Genomic DNA, 23420 nt, shown 5'->3' with positions numbered 1-23420 from the left:
TAAGTGTCTTACAGGGTTTAGAGTTGGTTATGGCATTGTCTTCATTAGTAGGCAAAGTAAATAATGCTCATGGCTAAATGCAGACATCAGCAGGCTGAGTGGATGTTGTGCATTTCTGGCTGAGTGTGTCAGAAATTTCCCCACCAAGATTTAGCTGTTTCCTTCCCCGTGTACCGTGCTGTGGCTCCAGCTCACAAGCAGACTGTCCTTTCAATACTCCTCGCTGAAACTGAATGATAATTATGATTTGGCAGCTGTTTTGAAGAAGAGCAGAAACAAAGCCTTCTGGAACTTTTATGTAACATCCAGTGTTGGCATTTCCATGAATTGCAAGATGATTATGTGAGGCAAGCACAGCTCCCTCATTTCCCAGGCACGTAAGAGAGCTGGTGGACAGATTTAAGATGGCTAATGCAAAAGAGGAATTCTAGCAATCAGACTTGAAGCCTTGGCAGAATTACAATGATTATAAATCCTAATTCTATCCCCACTGCCTTTGATGTTAAATCTGGGCTTAAATTATAGCTGCTGTTAATTGCAGCACTGAAATATTTTGCATAATGATGAGACACTGTTGGTTCCTTTTACCTTAATTATTTCCCTGCTGAAGAAAAAAACCTGGGGCTACCCAGATCTGCAGCAATATCCAGATGTAATATATACATTAGCTCTTCACACTGCTGATCACTAAACTATCCTGCCACTGGCTCACAAGCAGATGGCACATACAGTACCAGAAGCGCCAGACCTGACACTGCATTCCTTGCACCTTTGAGAGTCTCATGTGGAATCCAAGAAATGCAAGACTGCACAGTGGCCCATCCTGTATTTCAGAGATGCAGAACAACTGCACATCACTGCCTTGTGCTACAGGGGCACGAAGCACTCCCAAGAATCAGGGAATTCTTGTGCAAGCTGCAACTTCACCTATGCTTAAAAGAAAATCTGTTCTTCTTAAATAGTGACTTGCAGCAAGAAGATGTGTTTTAAATCTGGTTAAAGTCACCCAGCCATTTCACTAGAAGGAGTTATAATAAAACTCCAAGAAGTCCGCAATTCAAAAAAAAAGCCCATAGGCTTCAGCAAAAATGCCACCTACTGTCTGTTAAGGTTTCTGTGGGCACATTTTAGATCCACATTGTAACCAAACTAGAGGAGTATTTTTCAACTAAAGGAAACAAATTCAACAAATGTAAAGTTTTCTGGGAAGGTTCATTTTAATTAACTTCAGTCCGTGGCAGCCTTTTTTTAGGGAATATCATGGAGTGTTCTCTGAACTTGACAATGCCATCGTGCTAGAGAAAAACTTTGGTTGCAGGGTGTCTACATGAATGCCAACTGAAGTAGCAAAGAGACACATGGTTGGTATCACAATGTCACCATAATTCAGGTACAGAATCAGAGACTAATTCCTGATAGAAAGGTTCTCTGGAGGTCTCTGGTCCAATCACTCCCTCAGAAGGGCACATTGCTCTAAGATGAGTTTGAGTATCTTCAAGGATAGAAGTTCTAAGTAAGGATTAAATCTGCATCAAGTTGTTATGAATGAATTACACAAATAAAACACTGCTGAGTACACAGTTGAAAACTAAAATTCTGTTAGAAATTGTTTATGCTACATCAAATCAGAAAGGATCTAACAACCCCTGGTATTTTCACACTGATCACCTGCTCTCAGGTTTCGAGTAAGACCATCCTACTCACTATAATACTCAGTATAAGACTGCTTCATAGTTCCCAGCATAAAGGAGATGTGGTTTATGTGTTTTACCTTCACTTAGGACAATTAAAGAGCAACCCAAATTGTGAGTGGTAGATCTGAATTCCACTAGGCCCAAAGACTGTGAGTTCTCAGACACCTCAGTCCCTTAGTCGTCCTGTGTGAGCAGTTTAACCTCTAATCCTCCCTACAGTTCTTATGAAATAAAGACATACTACGATCCCTTTAAGCAGGAACAAAACACAAAGAAATTGATTGCCCTACACAAGCTCTTAGAAAAAGGATACAGAGGGCCAGGGTCACGATCCCAAGCTACCCCAGTACTCTAGCCACTGAATTTACCACCTCTCGTAAACCAAAATTTTGGGTTGTCCTGAAAGAGGAGCAGAACCAAGCATGAGATAAAACCTCCTGGTGTTTAGTGGAAGCTGGCTGCCCCCTAATTTCATGTTCCTTTGGAAATACCAATCCAAAAGCCATTTGTAAACTTCAGATTCAATTTCAGCTCTCCAACTGTTTGAAATCTCAGTCATCTTCTAACAAGTAGAGAGCACAGAAAGGGCAAGGGGATGTCAGAACATTCATTGCACATATAGACAGGTACAGTTCCTTCACTGAGTTAGCAGCCAGCCCATGTGGAAAATCTTTGATGCAGCATCATCAGAGGCGCCTGGAGCTCTTCACACAAACAGTGTGGGCAGAGGGGGCCAAGGCTGGATTAATTTCCTGGAATGGGTTACTGAAATAGATACATCTTGATTAAGTCCCTGTACAGACATGTACCTAACACTTTCACGCTTAATTTTTCCATGCATTTTAAAACATTTTAATAAGAGGATACTGTGGAATACGAACTAAAGTGTTCACATTTTACAAACTTCATTTCCACCTTAGTTTTGATTGTAAACACAGAAAGATACCATGTTTTTGGTCTGGACTTTCTGGTACACTTTCTGTACCAAAGATCTATAGAGCACATCAGCAGCTGAGATATGGCTGCTCCAGAACTTCTGATTCGTTGGTCAGCATGCCCTACAGTCATGAAAACAAGAAAATCAGTTTTGTATATCAAGCTTCAGAAGAGAAAATCAGACCATCACTCCAGTTACAACAGAAAAAGAAGGTACCCTTAGACAATGCCTTTCCCTGCAGGTACGAAGGGATTGTTGACCCTAAATTCAAAGGGGAACTTCTGCCCAAGTAGAATATGCAAATACTTGACTCAAATGGAATCACATCAGTTCCATCACAATGACATATTAATCATTTTTATAGACTGTAAAAAGCCTGTCTTTTCTAGACACTGACTTCCTGCTTTAACTCCCAGGCTTCCAGAACAAATTGATTTCATATTTGCAATGATCTCCATAATGGACTGTAAAATTCAGTCAATATAAAAATAAACACAGTAAACCCTGGTTTTGTTAGACAGACAAAATAACCTGTTTTTCTAAATCATCATGAAAGGAAAGCTCTTGGGAATTATCTCAGACTTTTCAGTTCAGTCTGTTTATATTCCTGTTCTTTCAAGCGACTTGGTAGACTAGACTTTTTTTCTTTTAAATACCTGTTCCTTCCTCTCTTCCCCTCTGATGAACACGCTCCTGTTATCCTGTTCTCATCCTGGTCCGCAGTTTTCCCTCTCCCGCAGTCCCTCAGCGCTCTCACGGCTGGACTTGCCTGTCTTTGGTGCCACCTTCGGGCAAGTGCTGGTTTGCCACAGAAATACTCCAAAACTCTTCTCTATAAATGCTTTGTAATCTCAGTGTGGGCTCCTCACAAGGATTACTTCTTGAAGGCTCAGTAATTCCCATACAATTATCAGATTGTCTCTGATCCTAGGCCAGACTCTTGATTATTTCCTAGTAACCTGAGCCAAAGGCAAAGCTAGATTCCCAATGGGAAAACTGAACAATCTAATTTAGATATCCACCTGTTTGGGTTAAAATGCCTTTAAAAGTAACTTGTTCAGTTGATCTTATATCATCCAGAAAAGTTAGTTTTCACAGTTTTCAGTTTACCACACAGCATGGGTTTAAAATAACATAGTCAGTGCTCGTCTTAAAAATTCTTCTCTTGAAGAAATCAAGGGGAACTGAGGTAGATGAGGTTTTGTCTGTATTTTCATGTACATAATTTTTGAAAGAGCAGCTTTATGATATAGTGGTTAGAGGACAGGCTTCATTTTAAATGTTCTCATCACTCAAATGTTATTTAAACCTAAGCAATACTCCAGCCATGTTTACATAAGTGTCAGTGTGAAATGTTTTCCCAATGGCTTTTTGCACCAGTGGACAATTCCAACTGTTCTCAACGGCATTAAGTTCCAATAAATTTAATGAGATAACTGAGTGGGGTCCCTATTAGTACCCAGTAAGAGAAAGAGCTGCAGTTTGATTTTAGCTGCTGAGACCTTACAGAAGTTTATTTTTTCAGCCCAGCAAGGAAGAACCAAATATCACTGATTTCACTGCTCTGTTTCCCTCCTGGCCATAATTGACTCACCCTCCCGCATCCTGCTGAACAACTGACAATCTTCATTCTATAAACTGACACATTTACTAGGATGATTTAAAAATGTGCACCATGCAATTAATTAATGCTGAGCAAATGCTGTCAAGATTAGACTTTTATAGCTAACCAAAGCTTATATGACAACTTATTAAAAGTACTTTGGGCTGAAGAAGTTTTGTCTTTGAGCTTGTACTTGTATATCAGATACATCTGTTACAAATGTATCAGTATTCGTATGTTTTGAAGACTACTAGGGCAACTGCAGGAGTAGTGTTTCACAGGTAATTCCTATCAGGACTGGGCCCTTAAAAGTCAAAGTCTCCTATGAAGATGTCAATTTCTTGCTATCATTAAGCACTTAAAAATGTATGTATTTTTTCATTTATACATAAAAAGTAATTAATTTCACTAAAATAGGTGCAAGCTGAGAGGATTTACTGTATATAGCACGAAACCTTACATATTCCTTTGGGATATAAATATCAATCTGATTAGCTAGCAGGTCTTGTCAGCCACAGTAACTTATCCCCTGGGGTATCTGAGCCATCACGTGGCTCTAGGACTTCTGTAAAAGGTCAAGGGGACTTAACTAAGGTCTGTATAAGTCCTTCTCTATGTCATTTGAAAAAGAATTAAGTCAAGAGGACTCTGCAGATCTTTTACCTGACAATATTTTCTGTTCTTGGCTTGGGGAAAACTAAGTGGCCAGGTGAGTTCAATCTTTCCTCTGGAGCTTTAGAGGACATCACAATAATTCACACAAAAAATGCATGGAAATAACCAAAGATGCCTGAATGCTGGGCAGTTCTGTAAATAGATTTGGCTTTGTCCTCAGCTTGTGCACCTGAAGACTTAACTAGAAACACCAGTGACTCAGATGCACGATGTGCATCTGAACTAAAGGATGGAGCAGTTGGCTCCTGCAGGGCAGCTCCCCTGTTCTGCCCTGGGACCTGGGCTCACCTGCCCCCTGACGAGACCTGGCTCCCCTCGGGGCCAGCTCCACAGCTGAGAGAGCAAGAGCAGTGGCAACGCTACCCAACAGTATTGTTCATTTTGCAGTGGTCTTGGCATGGCTCTTCCCAGTATCCTGACAGAAGCTGAAATTGCTGCTGGTCTACAGAGCTGTCAAGGTAACATTTATGTTTTAAATTTGGGTTTTCAGTCTGTTTATCAAATTCCTCTGTCCTTGCTACCCCAAAGTCCCAATTCCAATGGAAACAGAAAATGGTTTCTTACCTAATGCAAGGTAATGGAACAGATGCGAGTTTTAATCTTGGCCAGCCAAGGTACAGGCACCTATCATTTGTTCATTGCAGCAATTTTAAGGATGAAAAAATCCAAAGGCTGAAATCCCACAGCAGAAATCCTGTTTTTTCAGAGAAACTGCTGATTTCAATACAAGCACGATATTTATCATCATGTTCTGCAAATATGTCTTTCAGTGAAGTATCAATTTACACGGGTATGTTCCTGCATGCTGAAGACCACAGTCACTATTTCATTATCTTCCTAGGTGTGAGATATCATTGATGGAAAAATCCCATTGATCTGATATAAACTCAGGAAAATCCAAAACTGTTACTTGGGATTTGTAATTAATCCTCACTGTACTACAGAATAGTTTGCTGCTTTTTGATCAAGAAGCTAATTCTTTTTGTTCCAGATGTTTTACTACTTTTCTTCATCTCTTCTTATTTCCATCTGCTTATTTCAGCTGCTGATTCATTTGATTGCAAAACCTTTTTTGTCAAAGTGGGTCTCAAGTCCAAAGACCAAGCTGACAAAGTCTTTGGAATTCTTGACCAGGACAGGAGTGGCTTTACTGAGGAAGAGGAATTGAAGTAAGTAAATAAAAAAGTTACCAACAGGGTTGTGTTTTATCATCTTAAAATGCATGATAAGATCAGAAATATTCCCGTTCCTCCTGCCCCTTTGGATGGGAGACAATTGTGTTTGCGCACCTGTGTGTGAGTGCTGGTGCTGGAGGAGCTGCAAGTCAAATAACAAAGGCAAGGCTGGATCACAACGGGAAAACTCTCTGACAGCACTGAAAATACTCATTTCATGTAGCAATAACTGTCAGACTCTGAAGATAAAAATAGAAGTTCTGCTACAGCTGTTTTTTATTATTATAAGATTTTTTACCAGACTGAATTCAAAGGGCCATTTTTCTCTCATCTTTCTTCCTGTCACATGAATTCTACCTTCCAGATCACATTCATCTGACTTTGAAGTTAAAATTAAGGTTAGAGAAATTCTTGCTGCTAAGACTCTGCATCCTAGGAGAAAGAAGCAAGATAACAAGGGAGGGAAGATGAATCCTGCCACTACAGAGTCAGTGTTAATTTTACTTTTTTAATCCAATGAAACCAAGATGCCACCAAGGATTTTTACAGGCTGTGATGCAGCATCCTCTGACTTCCTTACCCTCACTCTCAATGAAGTTAGAGGAAGTTTTGCCATTAATAGTTCTCAAGAATTGAATTAAGCTTGAAATTTTGCAGCTATTACCAATCCAAACCCTGAACACTTTCAGTACTGTGTCTCACTCGTTTGTTCTCTCACCTTTAACAGACTTTTCCTGAAGAATTTCTCAGCCAGCGCCAGAGCTTTGACTGATGCTGAGACCGAGGCATTCCTGGCAGCAGGGGACAGTGATGAGACGGTAAAATTGGAGTGGATGGTAAGACTGCTCTTATTAAAAGGATAATACCTGCCCTTGAGACTTCCTAAAGGCAGCTCTAGGCAGCTGCCCTGCTCCATGTATTGGATGTTATGGATCTGATTTTGAGGTGCTCAGATCTGCTCTGTATTATAGAGAGAATCTAACAGGAACTGACCTCTATTATGCCCCTGACTAAAGTTACCAGTCCCTTTTCTCACCTATGGAGATTTTTTCAGGACTGGAACCTAAATTCCGTCTATAATTTCACTTCTTTTTGCTAATGAACTGCGATACAATGTGACACTTAAATGCAACACTTCCTTTGCCTTAAGTATCTATTGTTATGAATACACAATGAGCTACCTTTAAGGAACGACTATCAGAGGAAGTAGCATTAGTTTCCCATTTTAACTCTAAAAATTAGGAAAGAAATTTTTGACTGTGTGATTACAAATTGAGGTCCCATTTTATTATTCTTTTTTCTTCTTTTTCAGAGTTTCAAGCACTGGTCAAATTGTAACCAGCAGTCAAGATAAAGACCAAGATAGATGTGCCATAAACAATCTTTCCTATTGCAAACCTACCATTTATTTACACATTTTGTACCCTGAAAGGTCAGGAACAATTGTTGGCAAGTGGTTTCACATTGCTAGAATACATCTGAAGTAGTACAAGCACTACTAAAGCCACGCTCCCAGGTGTTTTAAGCAGAAGATCTATGCCACTGGGGGACTGAATTGGAATCCACTCTGCTCATCTGAATGTAGGGCATTAAAGATACAAACAAAAATATTAAGAGGATAAATTAAAAGCATCTCTGTGGGCCATTGAATTTTCAGTATTTGCATAAATAGCTAGCACATGTTGTTAAAAAAACCAGAATTAATAAAATGTCTAGGTGTAAAACCTGGTTGTAGTAACTGGTAGTGGTATTTAATCAAGAGGCATTTTAATATTGCATATGTTTTTCTGTCATTCTTTATGCAGCTGATCGTGTTTCAGAGATAAGTATACTGCAGGACCATGCACTAATGAGGTCATCAATTTAAGATCAACTGGATCCAGGATGAATTTAGATTACTGAAATAGCTGAAAATTCAAAATCCCCCAAGGAATCCCTCACCTTCATGCCCACCCGATGGCACTGTTGTTCCACTGCCGAGAAGTTCAGTGTTCTGTGTGCTCGAATGAATTCCAGAACACTTCTTGTGTCCCACCTGCCACTTCTGCAAAAAGCACTTCAAAAAAACAAGTCCCCAGTGCTCCATATGAGCAAATGGGGGAATGTTGCCCAAATAATCAACGTTCTGCTGCTTTTCTCCTTCTCAACACTGAGAATAACATAATGCCCACATCTCACAGGGTTGTAAAATGCATCAATGTTTGTGAGGAAAGCATAATAAAATGAAGAGTGCCATAAAAAATTGCTAAGAAATTAGGTTTTTTTTCTTTGCAGACCGATTGAAATAGCAAGACAGACGTAAGGAATGGGGAGAATGAAAATTCTGAGTTCATTATTTGAAGTTGATCCATTTTGTGCACTAGGTTAGGGTTCTGGTTGAAAAGCATGCGTGTGATGATGTCAGCACAATTTTGTCACAGTATAAACGCACAGAGCAATCAAACTGGGCTACAAAAGGAACTCATTGCTAATAGCACCTAATGAAACACTGCACTGTATCTGGTTTTGTCTTAGATATGTGACCAAAATAAACACTCAGCCAAACAGCCTTTTAAAAAATCTACATGGCTTTGACCATCCCAAACGTTGTACTTCCAACATTATAGTTGCTCCTACATACTCTTTTAAAAAAATTTGGAGCTCTTGAAAAGTCTGTTCTTGGACATAAATCCTGCAAAAACTGGTATGACTGTCTCATACTGTACTTGTTGGAGGTCTTTAAGAAGATGTTTCAATATTTGCAGATCAAAAATCTTAATTTCAAAATTGCCTGCAGATGTTGTTGTGGTTCTAATGCACAGTATATTTGTGAAGAGACATTATGGAGAAGGAAGAAAATATCAATACAATAGTGGAGAAATCATCATATTACACAAAGGTAAAGCAATCTACAAGACTTTAATGAATACCCAATAATGTGTTCATGCTCTATACATCAGCCAAAAATATATTTCCATTAACTCTAATTAATGAATCAGGTCCTAATATTGTAGAATTTTCTATAAGAGTGAAAAAAGAATTAGCCATAAGCAAACTGACATTCATTATTTCAATGTCATCTCAGGAGAGCAATTAAAAAAGGAAATTTTGTAGAATTAATAACTGCCGCCTGATTGCAGTGCTAAAAGCTCTCATTATTGTCAGAAAATGCTTTGTGTCTCAGCTGATATCATGTTTTATGTGTTCCTTGTGCAATATGGGTCACCCAGACATTTTCAAGAATTGTACCAACATTAATGGCCAAATGAGAGAGAAAGGCACAGACAGCTCAGATAACTTCTGAGATAGCAGGCAGCTCCTTTATTTAACCACATTTACTTCCAGCCTGATTAGCCTGCTAGGCCTACAAATCTAAGACAATTTCACCACTTACCATTCCATTAAGAACAGTAAAAAATTCATGACAAGGTAAGTCTGGTATCAGCTTCAGTGATCACTCCAGGAAGTTAAGAAGAGCTTGTGACTAGAGACGTTTTTAGACCTTTCCTTTTTCCAGCATTGCCACTAAGCAGATCAGTGGAGAAAATGCTGTTTTCTTTGCACAAGCGTACACTCACTCACTTTCTTTTCCTCTCTACCTCTCACTCACACAGGCTGTCAGGTACTGTGAAATTTCTGTAACTACTTACCATGGGATTTAAGAAAGCTCTTCAAATTGTGCCTCAGCTGGAAATACTGCTGCCTGACCATAAACATTCCCAAAGAGCTCCCTTAAAGTGAACAACATTCTGCTGCAATCAGACATTTGGAGGTCTGAGACCCTAAATATGGGATTGCCTCTTGTCAACAGAATTTTGTCACATGCTTGTTGCATGTGTTTTAATGGTTTGTCTGAGCCTCCTTTCTTTAGGCCATTTCTGTTAAACGAGCAACTTTTGATGATTATTTATGATAAAATTAACTCTAATTACAGGGTAATTCTACTTCAAGCCTCACCAAGGGTTATACATCCTCCTACAGCTGAAATTAATGGCTGACATCCCACTGAAATCAGTGAGGACAGGCAGTGAATACAGAAATAGCTGGAAGCACCTCAGTGCTATTTGGTTCATTTTACCATGGTTCCTTACACTGTGGGGTACAGTGAAATGCAGCCATGTGCAAAGAGCCTTTGGTAACAGTGTAGTAGCACTGTGCTTATCTTTTACATGTCACAATAGGCAGAATCCAGATTATTTCACAGCCTCCAGCATTAGGGCACAGTTATTCCTAAAATAGACAGAAACCCTGAGCAATGTAGAGTTTTAAAGATCACTCCATCTGACACTGTCTATAATGCTGACAGCAGACAGAAACATGTTAGACAATTACATTTAGGGTCAGAGACAGAAAATTGCATTACTGAGTAACAGAAGAACTTCCAAGTGCTTTTAAAGACAAACACATCAAATGCTGGCAGAGATCTTCCAGAACAGCTTTTTAAGTTAAAAAATATGTTTATCAGACCAGACTCTATGAATTAGTGACACTATTATTCATCTATGTTGGTCTATTCTGCTGTCATTTTCAAACAGAAATCAAGTCCATTCCCACAGAATGATAAGGACATCATTTGAACTGAGGAAAATCCACATGGTATTTCCCCCAGCGTGAGAAGTACCTGCTTTCCTCTAGGTCCAGACCCACAGTGCTGCAGATTCTATCTCGTATCTTGGGTTCTCTAGTCCAGATCTCTGCTCAGTGCTCTGGGTAATATCCTCTACCTGCTGCAGGGAAAGAAAGCTCTGTCACTGGGGCCTGGCTTTCCTCCTTCATCACAGCAATGCACAGGACCAAAAAAGTCAAACGCTACAGCATGTGCTCAAACTTCTCCGGAAATATGGTAAAATACTGTGGCCCGAGCAACAATTCAAATTAAATGCTGTAATTATTTCTTTATTTCTATGTGATTAAAACATGTGCCCTAAGAGACCACTTGAAGTGGCAGGATAGAATTCATTTTGTTGTAAAGGTCCTTTTCAATGATTATAGCTGTAAACACACTAAGATTCTCTGCCTCCACCGCTGAAACATCAACACTACTATCAACCACAGAGGTTACTGAGTATCTATTTTAGTTACTTCCAAACTCATTACAAAGGCAGAATCTGTTATCCAGGATCATGATACAATTGGCCCTGACACAACCAGGGCTGAAAGATGGAGTTGTGTGGGTTTGAGAACAGCTGCTGCAGCATCTCTTTACACTGTTGTAGTTGGTCTCAGGTTAACACCTCTCCTCTGATCTCACCTGAGACAACTGCTGATGTTTCTTTTGCATCTGCTTGAAGTCATGGCTTTGGTTGACTGCCACTGCTAATTAACTCTGTACTTTATGCCAAACAGAACACAAAGGGTACATGTCTAGTCCACAACCTGTCAATGATTTACCAAATACAACTTTTCTCTGATTCTTAGAGAAGTAAATAGCACTTGATTTGAAGACAATTGTTTTATATGTTTAGATTCCTAGCAAGAACTTGTCAATATGAATATTCTCTATTTCTCAGAATCACACCTTCAAGTTTAATTCTGGAAGTCTGAAGACAAAAACAAAGGCTTTAATATTTGTTAATAAAGACATCTCAAGTGAAAACGACACTAGGTATGCAAGTACATGAATATTCAGATAATCAATCCAATAGAACTTTCAGATGTCTCTCGTAGAAAAAAAAAAACCCCAAAACCAAATAAACGAATGAACAAAAATTAGTATTTTTCTTGAATTTGATAGGAACGAGTGCTAAACATTCCTGGAAACTGTGCAAAACTCAGATTCTGTGCCAGATTTTGCACTATTGTTAACTGCCCATTATTTAGCAGCTGTTGTTCTGGTTGAATTATTAGGGATTTTCTTTATAGTGTTACACTGCTTGCATAGCATCTTCTAAAAAAACGTTTTCACAGATCTCATTTTCTGAATGCGTAACGTAATTACAATCACCTAAGCTAACACATAACCCAGAAGTAAGGAAAATAGGCAGATAATTCAGATGTAAAACAGATTATCTCATCAAAATATCCCTTAATATACTAATCCCTGATTATTGCATTCTAATTGTAGTGGAGGGAAACCTGTACTTCAGATGAAGTGTCATTAATAAATAAATAAAACCCAGTAACCCTAGATTCCCACCTGTATCAATGTACAGTGACATCAACTTGATTCTGAAATTCAGCTCTTTTAGGCTTTTGTAAACCATCTTTCAGCCAGGATTAGCAACACTTTTGTTGTCAGCATTGAATTTCAAACATTAAAAGATCCCTTCAAAAGCAATCATAGCAATTATCTCACTTTTATTTGAGATCATATTCTAATATAATACTAATTCTGGCTATTTTACTCCTGCTGAATACACACAAAACCAGCTCAGCACTCTGTGTGCCATGGCAGAGTGTATGAGGTAACCAGATGTTGTTCTTTGAACATTTGGTGCTTATATTTTAAATACAATGCCCAAATTAGTTGCAGACACATCCTGAGCTGCTTGAGCATTACATGCTCACCTCAATCTTGTCGTTTTCCTCTACTTCATTTCAATTCCCTCGTTCTCATTAGCTGCCAATAATTAGTGTCTTATGGCAAGTGAAACACAAACAAAGAGAGCAGTTCCATGAGTACTGTGTAGGAGCCAGCAGAAATAAGGGAAGTCTTCTATAAAGGAACATCTATGACACTGTCACAGAGCACTAAAAAAAGCCCTTTTCTCTAGAGACGTCTTGGCAGTAAAAAAAGAACCCTTCTGTTCAAACTCAGATAACTTGAGATAATCATAAAGGAGAAAATACAACAGTGTGTAAAAAGGTACCTAAGAGGTTGAAAGTTATTTCAGGGTGATTCTGGAGAAAGCACAGAATGAACTTAGCTCCCACTGACACTGCCTGACATCACAACATCATGGAAATCTCAGGCAGAAAGCAACACAAATAGGCAGTACTGAATAAAGAAGATAAATGGAAAGAGCACCAAAAGATTCAGCTTGTACAAATCAGCACTGTTAAATTTGTTTTAATCACACAATACTAATCTACAACTGCCCAGGGTTCTTAGGTGTAATAGGAAAATGTTCTTCCAGGTCACTATAACCAGTTTTCCCACTGGAAGCAATAGAAGGAGCATTTGTTTGTTCCTGGACAGCTGGTATTTGGGATCAAAGGTAAGTCTGATTATTTGTGATTTATTCCTTGGCATACAGAAGAGGTAGCAAAAAAGGTAAAAGTATCATTAAATTATGTCTGCTTTTTGTGTTACTTATACCTTGCATTTCTCTATCCAAATTAAAACAGTGCTATGGAATATTTGCTATGATTGACAGTTTTCTCACTGTCATTAAACCAAGTAGGAGTAAACCCACTGTAGTTCATTAACTTACATCAAGGCTTAGATATATTTATTATTCTGCTCCACAGTATAATTTGCAACCCTTGCTACTATAAAAATATTTCCTCTTTGCCATACCATACCACTTCCATTCATTTAAAAATAAAACAATGCTCATGGATTAAGAGAACATTAGTTTAGCTACCACAATTGACTATTACACAATAAATACTAACCAAAATACACATGAGTTTTATTGGTCTTCATCCTAGAATTTTGCCCATATTAACCCCCTTAAAGATGGAAACAGATTTTTGTCTGAGAAGGAAAACCTCCTATCTGCTGTTACGAATTTTCTTAAGGTTTTTTGTTCCAAAAGTAATACTCCTGAAATATATAATAAACTCTGATTTACAATTAAAATTTCATTATTAATGAAATAGATTGTGAGAGTGTGTGTTATAAAATGTATTTAAAACTATTTCCACACTAACAATGTCTGATTCCTACAACCTACAGAATTTGCTACAACTAGTAAGCCTATTATTGATTTCATGTAAATCAAAACATTCAAAATGGATTATTAAGTAGGCCAACTGATTATACATCATCTTCCAAGGAATACTGACAACAAGATCATTTTATTCAGCTTTACCTAGTTCATAGTTTTCTGCCACTGAAGGCATTGGTTTCTGTTTCTGTAATTCAGGAAACGGTCAGGAAATACAAAATGAAGCTTACTGTAGAAAGACCACCCAAATTAGGAAATGCTTTCCTCTACCCTAGTGACAAGTTATCTTTGTCAGAATGACACATTGTCACCTCTGATCTTTCATCTCCTACCTCCCTTATACATTCCATTCCAAAGGATCAACAGACCCAGGGAGAACAAATTCATTTCTTTTCGTAAGGATTTGACTGCTGGAGTCACCTGCCAAAGAGTGACTTTCAGGTGCAGAGGTTACCTCTTAACACACTTGGAGGCTGAAAGGTGCTTCTGATGGCAGAGTTGTACTTAATTAAGCACTAGTGGATTTATTTTAAAAAACTCTTCTTTTTGTCTGTATTATCTTAGGATATAAATAGAAAGAAAACTTTAATTAGTTAAGGAAGAAATTTGAGCCAGGTCTCAATTCAAACATTTGATCCATGAAAGTGTAACCTAAGTAGTGGTTATTGTCACCTTTTGAATCCTTTATAAGACAGAGTGGCAAGCCAGAGCCAACATTACGTTTTTGCCTGGTATCTCCTCAACTATTTTTCCTTTACCTAGCTGAGAAAATTCAGAAGGTGAGCAGCTGACTTGAGATTAATTAAATAAAATTACTGTGCAGAGCTGCACCAGTAGTAAGTACAATAACCATTGTTCTAAGGTTTTTATTTTAATTGCTGGAATTACATATGGATGGACTTTATATAGATAAGTATCTGTTTTCTTTTTATTCTTTAGAGTTGTTGGGGGAGATAATAGAAGCAATTTTTCTTACTTTTCCTTTTCCAACTGCAGATATTGTTACTTGTATTGCCAGATTCCATGCATTCCAGTAAGACTGGAATTATTTATTAGATTAATGGTTACATAGAGTTTTAAAATGTGCTTTATTTATATAGGTTGTAGATAAATGACAAAATATTGATCATTAACTCACAACACAGCTAATGTAACCCATCTCATTAAAAAGCATTATTTCTGCACTGCTATTTTGAAGGAAGTGATGTACTAAACCTTGTAATTTGTTAAGGAATAGCAGAGATGTTGGTTTGATCAGTGAGATTCATCTACTCTTGTTGATGTTATATATCTTCAAACCACGGAAAAACTCAATTTGTTGTAAGATGCATTTGCATTTCAAAACTCTGCAATATTCTATTTTGTGCAGGTTTAAAATGAGCCTTACAGACATTCTAAGCCCTTCTGACATCGCTGCTGCTCTGCGGGACTGCCAAGGTGAGAAAACAATTAAAACTCTCAAAATCTATTACTTTGTGCAACACCTGGCAAGTTTAACTCATTCCCAAAGAAATATTGAACAAGTGCATACTTGAAACAGACTTCTGTAATCTCTTTACTCAGCTGTCACAGTATGTTTGTTCATAACTGGTTTATATTGTCAATTTGGAGCATCCCCACATGATTTTGTGGGATGTTTAGGAGGCTATGGGGCAGTATGGCAAATTCATTCATTCTTTGACAGGCTTCACCTACTGGTCTTGTTTAGAACAATTAAAATGTAACAAAGTAGCATCCTCAGACCGTTTAGGAACAGTGAACACAGTGGTCTGGGGTTAATTTCTTTATTAATTTATTTTCAGCTCCAGATTCCTTTAGTCCCAAAAAATTCTTTCAGATCAGTGGGATGTCTAAAAAGAGTAGCAGCCAGCTCAAGGAGATCTTCCGGATTCTCGACAATGATCAAAGTGGCTTTATTGAGGAAGATGAGCTCAAGTAAGGATTTTGTTGACTACTTGGAGGCTATCAAAAAAATCAGCAGTTTTTCCATTCCAGAACTTTCAGTAAATGTGAACAAAATTTATGCTAAATGTTGATAAAACCTTCAGCAGGTTGTGAAATGTGTATTTAAATAGATAATCCCTACAGAGAGAAGCAAATTAATAATACCTGCCTTTTATGCTCAATATAGAAAAAAAGAGCTCCCTGGGGCTGGATTTTCATAGTGGACAGAATCAATTTAATCAGGTTTGCACCTACAAAGCGGAAATATATACAACTAAGATTTAGCTTGTCAAACAGTGTTTGAAGGACTTGGCTATTGTGGTAAATTATTTAGAGATAGCTATCTGTTTGATTACACAACAAGCATAAAAAATATTATGGCGTGAAAGTCTAAATCCAAGTTGTTTCCTTCCAAGGTATTTCCTTCAGAGGTTTGAGTGTGGAGCCAGAGTGTTAACCACCTCAGAAACCAAGACCTTTTTGGCAGCTGCAGATCATGATGGGGATGGTAAAATCGGGGCTGAAGGTATTACCTGCTTTAAATACAGAATGAGGCACCTCAGGATGTTTGTAGTGATGTGGGATTCTCTTTTATGTTGATGGTACATTTAATGTACCCTCTGGTTTTACTGAAACCCTTGAGTAGCAACCTGTTTAAGGGTGGAAATGGTCCCTGATCTTACAGATTCATCTTTGCAATTTCCTTTTGCATGAGCAAGTAAAAAACCCTAAGGAACTTTCCTGTTGCCACTCACTCCCATATTTCCAGTTGTTCTGAAAGGAACTGCCCCTCATGTCTCCTCCCACTTACTCTAACGTAAGGCAGTGCTGGCATCACTTGGAATACACAAATGTAAAATCAAGGACAAAAGAACCAGCTGCACACAGGAGAACAAACAGCTCACACATCAGCTCGTTTCCAGCAGCTACTGCCCCACAGAAATTCCACTGGGCACTGAAATCATTCTCAATACGTCCCTTGTAGTTCCATATTTGTTTTGCATGAGAAGAACAGAATGATCAAGTGACACTACCCCAGTATGAGATCCCACAACAGGATCTGTGCAGGGATGGATGCTGTCTATCTCCAGTGGCAGGTTAAGGACCAGACAGGAAGGAGCAGCAGTTTTAGGAAGCAGCACACTGCACTCACCACGTGGAAACACTGGTGTGGTATAATGGCTGCACAGTGCAGAAACCTCCTGATTTCCTAATTCCGTACTTCTGTGCTGTGCTTTGGAGACAAAGCACACACACAAAAGGCCTGCAGCTAATGGCAACTCGCCCCATGAGAGCAGCGAGCTGCCTGGACGAGCATGAAAGGGGCTTAGGGAATAGCATGCAGGGAATGTGCTGGCGTGCAGATTCCCCGGCTCACTGCACCAGCAGCACTGAACTCTTCTGTTTCTTTCTTTGGAAGGAATTAAACCCAGTTCCTTAGGAACTATGCCAGAATAAACATACATGATTTATGAAGCAATCTGTATATTAATATAGTCACTCAGGGATGGGACTGATCAGATACTCTAATTCATGGAAGCCAAACATTTAAAAGATCTTTAAAATAACAGTATCTTATTGCACAACTCAACACGCCAGGACCATACCACATAGAACTGCCCAGTGTTTTTAGCTTTAGCCTGTGCTCTAAATCAACACTTCTCAACGTCTGAAGCATTACAAACAGCTAATAAAACACACACACTCGCTTATCATTTTTTCACTTCAGCTATTACCTGCTTCTTACTTAAATTCCATGTAAGCCATTCCATTATTTTTGCCGAAGATCAGTATTATGCAGAGAGAAGGCCAAAACGACCCTGAATATTTAATTATTCCCTGTAAGTGTCATCAAAACACTGCTTTTCCGTGTGTTGTTTAGAAGAGGATGTTTAGGTGATGCCTCTTGTCCACACATTTCTTCTCTGGTTATCTATCAGATAACTGTTTTCTGTTCATTCCGATTCTAAATCTCTTGATAAGACACTAATCCTTTACTCCTAATCCTTTCATGTGAATATTTCTTTCATGTAAATATTCTCTTATCTTTCACAGAATTCCAGGAAATGGTGCAGGCTTAGGACCAAACAAGATAGAATTGGGATGAATCTGCACAAGACGCTCAAAAACATTGAAAATTGGGAGTCCCTTATTTATCTTGTCAGGGTCTGTTATTTTTCACTGACTTAGCAACATAATGGAACACTGATTACTGATTTTTTTCATTGTGTGGACTATTTACCATGTTCTAACCTCTACTTTAGCAGACACTTCCCTTAAAAATATCCAATAAAAAATAATCATACTGTAGCCTGTGTCTATTTTTTGACTCCTATATTGAAACATTCTTAAACCAAAAGTGTTAATCCCTCCAAGATCTTGAACTTATCAAATCCTCATATATGGAACATCTTTTGAAATTAGTGGGAGTTCTGTTTGGATTCAGCCTTCTGGATTAAGTTTAAATTCTCAGAACATTCAGATTTTCACCAAAGACTAGGAGCTCAGATACAGTTGTGAGATAGATGAGGGTAAAATCTCTCACTGACCTCCAAGTGAAAAGCAGTCATATATTTTTGCTTAAGAAGTGGGTTCTGCATGAGGTTGTTGCAGTTTCAAACCACTCTTTTACACCAGCTAATTAATAGATGAAGAAAGAGAAACCACATGCTTTCCTGCACAAAGAATTAAAAGGAAAGCCTATGAGGACTTGATGTTTCAGACAACTGTGAGGTTTTAAGAAGCAGAGGGGAAGCAAGATATCTTCTTGGTGGTATTTTCTCATTTTCTCAACAGGGAGGACTGAAAGTGTGGAGGAAGAATTTGTAAAAATGCATGTTGAGAAAGCTCCAACGTACTCTCCCTGGTGGGCTGGACTGACCTGTTAAAAATGTCCTTCACATCCATCTCTGGGGATGATGAAGAAACGTCTTTTTATGAGCAAACTATTCACTCATTAGAAAAGGAGATATTCAGATGCTCTGATGGAGTATTTATACCTTCACTTACTTTCTCAACATCAGCAAGTTGCAGGGCACACACATGCAGCTTGCAGAGGCACCACAACACGACAGAAGCCCTTAAGCAAAGTGAACAGTTCAGTCACTGCAGTTCCAGTGCATTTCTTCCTTTGCTGCATATGACTACATTCAAAATTAACTGCATTTCTTCCTTACCAAAAGTCTCTATGAATACTGGTAATTGTGCACAAAAACACCAAACCCAGAACAGAACTGTTTATGAGATAACCAGCTACTCCTGGGCAAGAGATTAACAAGTCTGAATGGACTTGAGAAAAGGACCATGCATCTTTCAGAGCACCAGAGTCACAGAGTCCATAGAGTTAATGCTTCCATATGCTGAGCCTTTGCTCTCTCCCAGCCTGTTAACGAAACAGTACTTGAAAAATTTCCGTTGGTTAAAACATCCTCATCATCACAGCAAAAGCAGTTAAATTAAATTCTCCTGTACTCATTGTGAAGCAAATTTCACGCAGTTCCATCCTCCGAGACACCCTAGACACCTTAACCCAAACAAATTCCATAATGATTCCTCCCTGATTTCTTCTCTGTGCTCTCTGCAGCTACCTACTCTTTTGGGAGCCAAGCAATGGCAAGCCAGACTAGAAACATCAACTGCCTTTTAAAAAAACACATACATAGCAATCCACAATTCTTAACAGTTGACAATTGAAAACAGAATCTTTGTATCATTTCGAGATGTTTTCAAGCAGATTAATTTGGTATACAAGTTGTTTGTAAGCTGGTAGACTCAATACATGTGAGAATTTAATATGGCCATCACACTTTTCCTTTTATTGTGAAGAAATAATACAAACTGATAAAAAATGAACACTGAATTTTGATATTACTTTTTAAGGTTGTGAAATATGCTCACCTGGCATAAATCTCTAGAGTATCAGTGACTTAAACAGAGATATTCAGATTTACACAAGCTGAGGGTCTGACCCATGGCCATTCTCAGAGCATAAGATGGATGTCACAGGATAATCACAAGAAATAAAGTGTGTTCTTGGCAATGAAATCAGTCTGATGACAGAAGGGTCTTGGAGTAGTTCACATGTAGGTAACAAACAAACTGCTCTGCATTTCACTGACAATTAAGTGTCCTGACCTTGACTAATCATGTTACATCAGGCAGGCAAATGCCTGTAATATAAAGAATTTTCCAGGTGCTGTTGCACTCTGAACTCTAGCTCCTCTCAGTGTCAGCCTTTGCACTGTGCCCACAACAAAGAAACCCAGAGGCAAAGCACAAATTTTGTTATTCTCCACTGAGACGCAACAGGATGCTGGAGCAGGCCACCAAGCAGAAAAAAATACACTTGCTCCACTCAAGATATTCTGAGGTCTCTCAAACATCCAAAGTATTGCAGTTAAAGAGTCTTTCCATGCTTTCCATCAGGAAAAAAGGTACCTTAAAAACCCCAGTAGTACAGCACCTACCCCAGCAGATTTAAGTAACAGAAAACTTGCTGACTTGTAGGAAGAAACACTTAAAACATCACTTCACCAGGATCCTTGAAACATTAAATCATACTTTTGAATACTCTTGTGAAACATGTGATAGTCATAACTCAAACTGGATTTATTCACTGACAAAGATACTTGTCTGCTCCCTAGCATAAACCAACACATCATTGCTAAAGCTCCTAGAGACATGGCATGTAGAATTCCCAGTGCTTCAGGCAGGCCCCTGTAATTGAGAAAGCTCCTGGGCAGGGTTTTATTGACTGATAAGGAAGGAACAACTAAATATACTGACCATATTTAACCCCCATTTAACACATGGATATGGGTGCTCACTATAAGTACATATTTAATTAATAGGGTGGAAATAATAATTAATCTACTGCATTCACCACAATTTGACATGAAAGGCAGCAGTCAGAAATCACCCATCACTGGCAGTCCTGCTTACAGATTGCAATAGAAGTTGCAAGTGGTTATCAGAATTGCCACTTGTACATTGCATAACACAATTATTCACTAGACACAACTACTATAAAGATACATTATAGAAAATACCAGAATACTTATGATTCCCTTAAAATACAGGTCTCAGAAATGCTATTCCATGTTCAGGTCATGTACCCCCTAATACCTTGTGCCAGTCTACCCTGTCTGTGAACAGTTAAAATTAAAATATAAAAAAACCCTGTAGCCTTATTCAACCTCTAAGCAGAAAAATTCCATGCCTTAAATATGTCAAACTGTGGCATCATTCTTAATGTAATTTTCATTTCTTGCAGTGCTCAGAATGGAAATAATTAACATATTAATATAATCCATCTTCAGAGCTGAAATTCTTTTAACTGCCTAGTCCCTTCCTCATCTTCTCTTACCAGCTTTTCTTCAGACCCAGGCTAGCAACATTAAACAAAAAACCCATTTCAGTACTTCAAGTTTTGCATGAAAGCAGTTTTTCAGTTGCTACTCAGTAACTTTGTATTCTTAATCATAACCCAAGCTAGTGTAAAGTTACTGCCTTCCTTTATGAAATCTCTGGTCCTGCAAAGCAAATGCATCCATTATTAAACCATTACTCACCACGACACTCACAGTGCTGCTCACATTCCCTGACATCACACACAACAGAAGAAGTCTGGGGGATGTGAGGGCTGTCTTAGCAGGAGCCCAGCTCCAGCTGCACTGTTGTGTTTTCCCACACAGCTCCACAGGCCTCTTGCAGTGTTAACAAAGCGTGCAGACCAGGGATACACAGCCATTGTGCTTTTTGCTGGATCACAGCATTGTTTTGTAATTTATTTGCTAAACTAATCCCAAACTGCTGAGTCTACACATTTGTTAACACATTTAGACCACATTCTGTCAATGGAACAGCTATTTGAGCTGTCAGCTGTATTTATTTAAAGCTGTCAGCTCTAACACCCAGAGTGATTTATGGTATACCTTTTTGTGAAGTCTGCTACTGCACAGCTGACAGAAGTGCTCAAAATAGTATCCAGAAATAGGCTCAACAAACCAAAACATATGTCTACACAATACTATATCTTACTTCTATGTATTTTTAAACATAAATTGGAAAGCACTCATAAAGTTGTTAATTGTTTGTCCCTTGATGCAGGGGTTGTCCTGCAAATTCCCAATGTACTTATGCAGCAGTTTAATTTTACATAATCATGGGCTGGGAATCACATTTCAAACTCGGGGTGATCTGATGCCACTTTGCAAATGTCAAGGTGTGGTGTTACTGCACATACAATTAAGAAGATGGGATGAAATTGGAACCACAATCGAAGTTTCTTCATGCCCTGTTAATGTGTACATTAGAAATGTAATAATTTAATTGAATCTGTTATCACTTGCTCGTTGTAGATTCTCGCAAATACTTCCACCCAAAGCAATGTTGATGAGGTTGCATTGAGCAGAATTATGTTAGCAATCACTACACATACATTAATTCCCTTCCTAGGGAAAGTTGGACACAGAAACCCCTTCCTCAGCAATCCCCATTTACAGTGAGTACCCAGTGTCCAACTCTATGTACCTCCACAATATATCCCTTGCACCAGTGTTTGTATTGCAGCAGTAAACAGGCACCCCAGTCACAGCCCAGGATCTCCATCTTACTAAGTCCTGAACAAACACACATCTAAACATTTCAACCAACACAAACAAAAATCTACAGTCCCTGCTGTTTTATGACTTCTTTGGTAAGAAATTATTTAACTTGACTATCAATACTATCAATTTTAAGAATTCCCCTGTTTTGCTTTAAGTGAGTAGTATAAGCAAATGAACTTCCCCTCTGGCCTGATCACCACCTCACCCCTGCCTGCAGTGGAGCACAAGCAAGGAGTGGAACTGGGCTCCTTTTGTTTGATGTATTCAATCCTGACTGGATCTTCCCAGAAATTGTCTCAAGTGTGCTGCAGCCTTCACATGGACAGATCACAGTGAAAGGCCTGTTCTGCACACACTGTTGATTTTTAACTCAGAGCTGTAGGGTAGCAAACAAGAATTACTGTATGTGGATACCTCACCTTGACACATTTGGCCTGATCCTTCCTCAGACCCTGCTCAGGGAAAGGCTGCGGAGCTCAGCACAGCAGGGCCTTCCCTCGTCCTGTTTTGCTGGCAAGGGGAAGGAGTCACCTTCTGCTGTGACCTCTCTGAAAACACCATGAAATGATAAAGAAGATTCTCTCTGCAGCTTTGGAAACATTTCCTACAGCTGTCCGAGAACTGGCTAGCACTGTCTGGAAATGCTCTGTCTGTGGTGTGGCTCAGCCTGTTGTGTCACTCCTGCCTGTCCAGGCCACACAGGAGGAGCTGCTCACTCTTGAGAGGTTTGGGTTAAACGCCACCTGTGTGGGCAGGAAAGGTGACACCCAAGGTAGTGGTGATCTCTGCACCCATGGAAAGGAGCCTGCACACATCCACATGAACTCACATATCCAAACTCGGTGCTGAGCCAGCCCGGAGGACCTCAGCATGGCCAGGGGAGGTGAGCCAGAACTTCTATTTCACGCCTCCTCTCCCTCACAAGGCACCAGCCTCCTCCAGGCCAGGCACTGGGAGGGTTTGCAGCCACGGC

General features: G+C 39.0%; 2 protein-coding genes across 2 annotated transcripts; both read left to right on the top strand.

The window, feature by feature from the left end:
* Positions 1-4478: 4478 nt before the first annotated feature.
* LOC104684847 (parvalbumin beta-like) lies at positions 4479-7808 on the top strand. The gene is given in 6 exon segments (XM_010392445.4): positions 4479-4943; positions 5297-5367; positions 5952-6078; positions 6812-6894; positions 6897-6920; positions 7397-7808. Coding segments are annotated over 5 exon segments (321 nt in total). The 5' UTR covers positions 4479-4943; positions 5297-5306; the 3' UTR covers positions 7423-7808.
* Positions 7809-15267: 7459 nt separating this feature from the next.
* LOC104684846 (parvalbumin, thymic CPV3) lies at positions 15268-17920 on the top strand. The gene is made up of 4 exons (XM_019281544.2): positions 15268-15332; positions 15698-15830; positions 16256-16365; positions 17895-17920. The coding sequence occupies exons 1-4, from the start codon at positions 15272-15274 to the stop codon at positions 17918-17920; spliced, it is 330 nt and encodes a 109-aa protein (XP_019137089.1). The 5' UTR covers positions 15268-15271.
* The last annotated feature ends 5500 nt before the right edge of the window (positions 17921-23420 follow it).

The sequence above is a fragment of the Corvus cornix genome, chromosome 14 (genome assembly GCF_000738735.6).
Source record: "Corvus cornix cornix isolate S_Up_H32 chromosome 14, ASM73873v5, whole genome shotgun sequence".
NCBI classification, from domain to species: Eukaryota; Metazoa; Chordata; class Aves; order Passeriformes; family Corvidae; genus Corvus; species Corvus cornix.
Note: the sequence above shows the minus strand (reverse complement) of the source record. Positions and strands in the feature narration are given on the sequence as shown.

What these genes read in the sequence shown, in the direction of transcription:
- LOC104684846 (XM_019281544.2), top strand. Translation starts at nt 15,272, where the DNA reads ATGAGCCTTACAGACATTCTAAGCCCTTCTGACATCGCTGCTGCTCTG. An exon ending in ATTGAGGAAGATGAGCTCAA is followed by an intron (nt 15,831 to 16,255) that starts GTAAGGATTTTG and finishes TTTCCTTCCAAG; the next exon opens with GTATTTCCTTCAGAGGTTTG. An exon ending in TGGTAAAATCGGGGCTGAAG is followed by an intron (nt 16,366 to 17,894) that starts GTATTACCTGCT and finishes TATCTTTCACAG; the next exon opens with AATTCCAGGAAATGGTGCAG.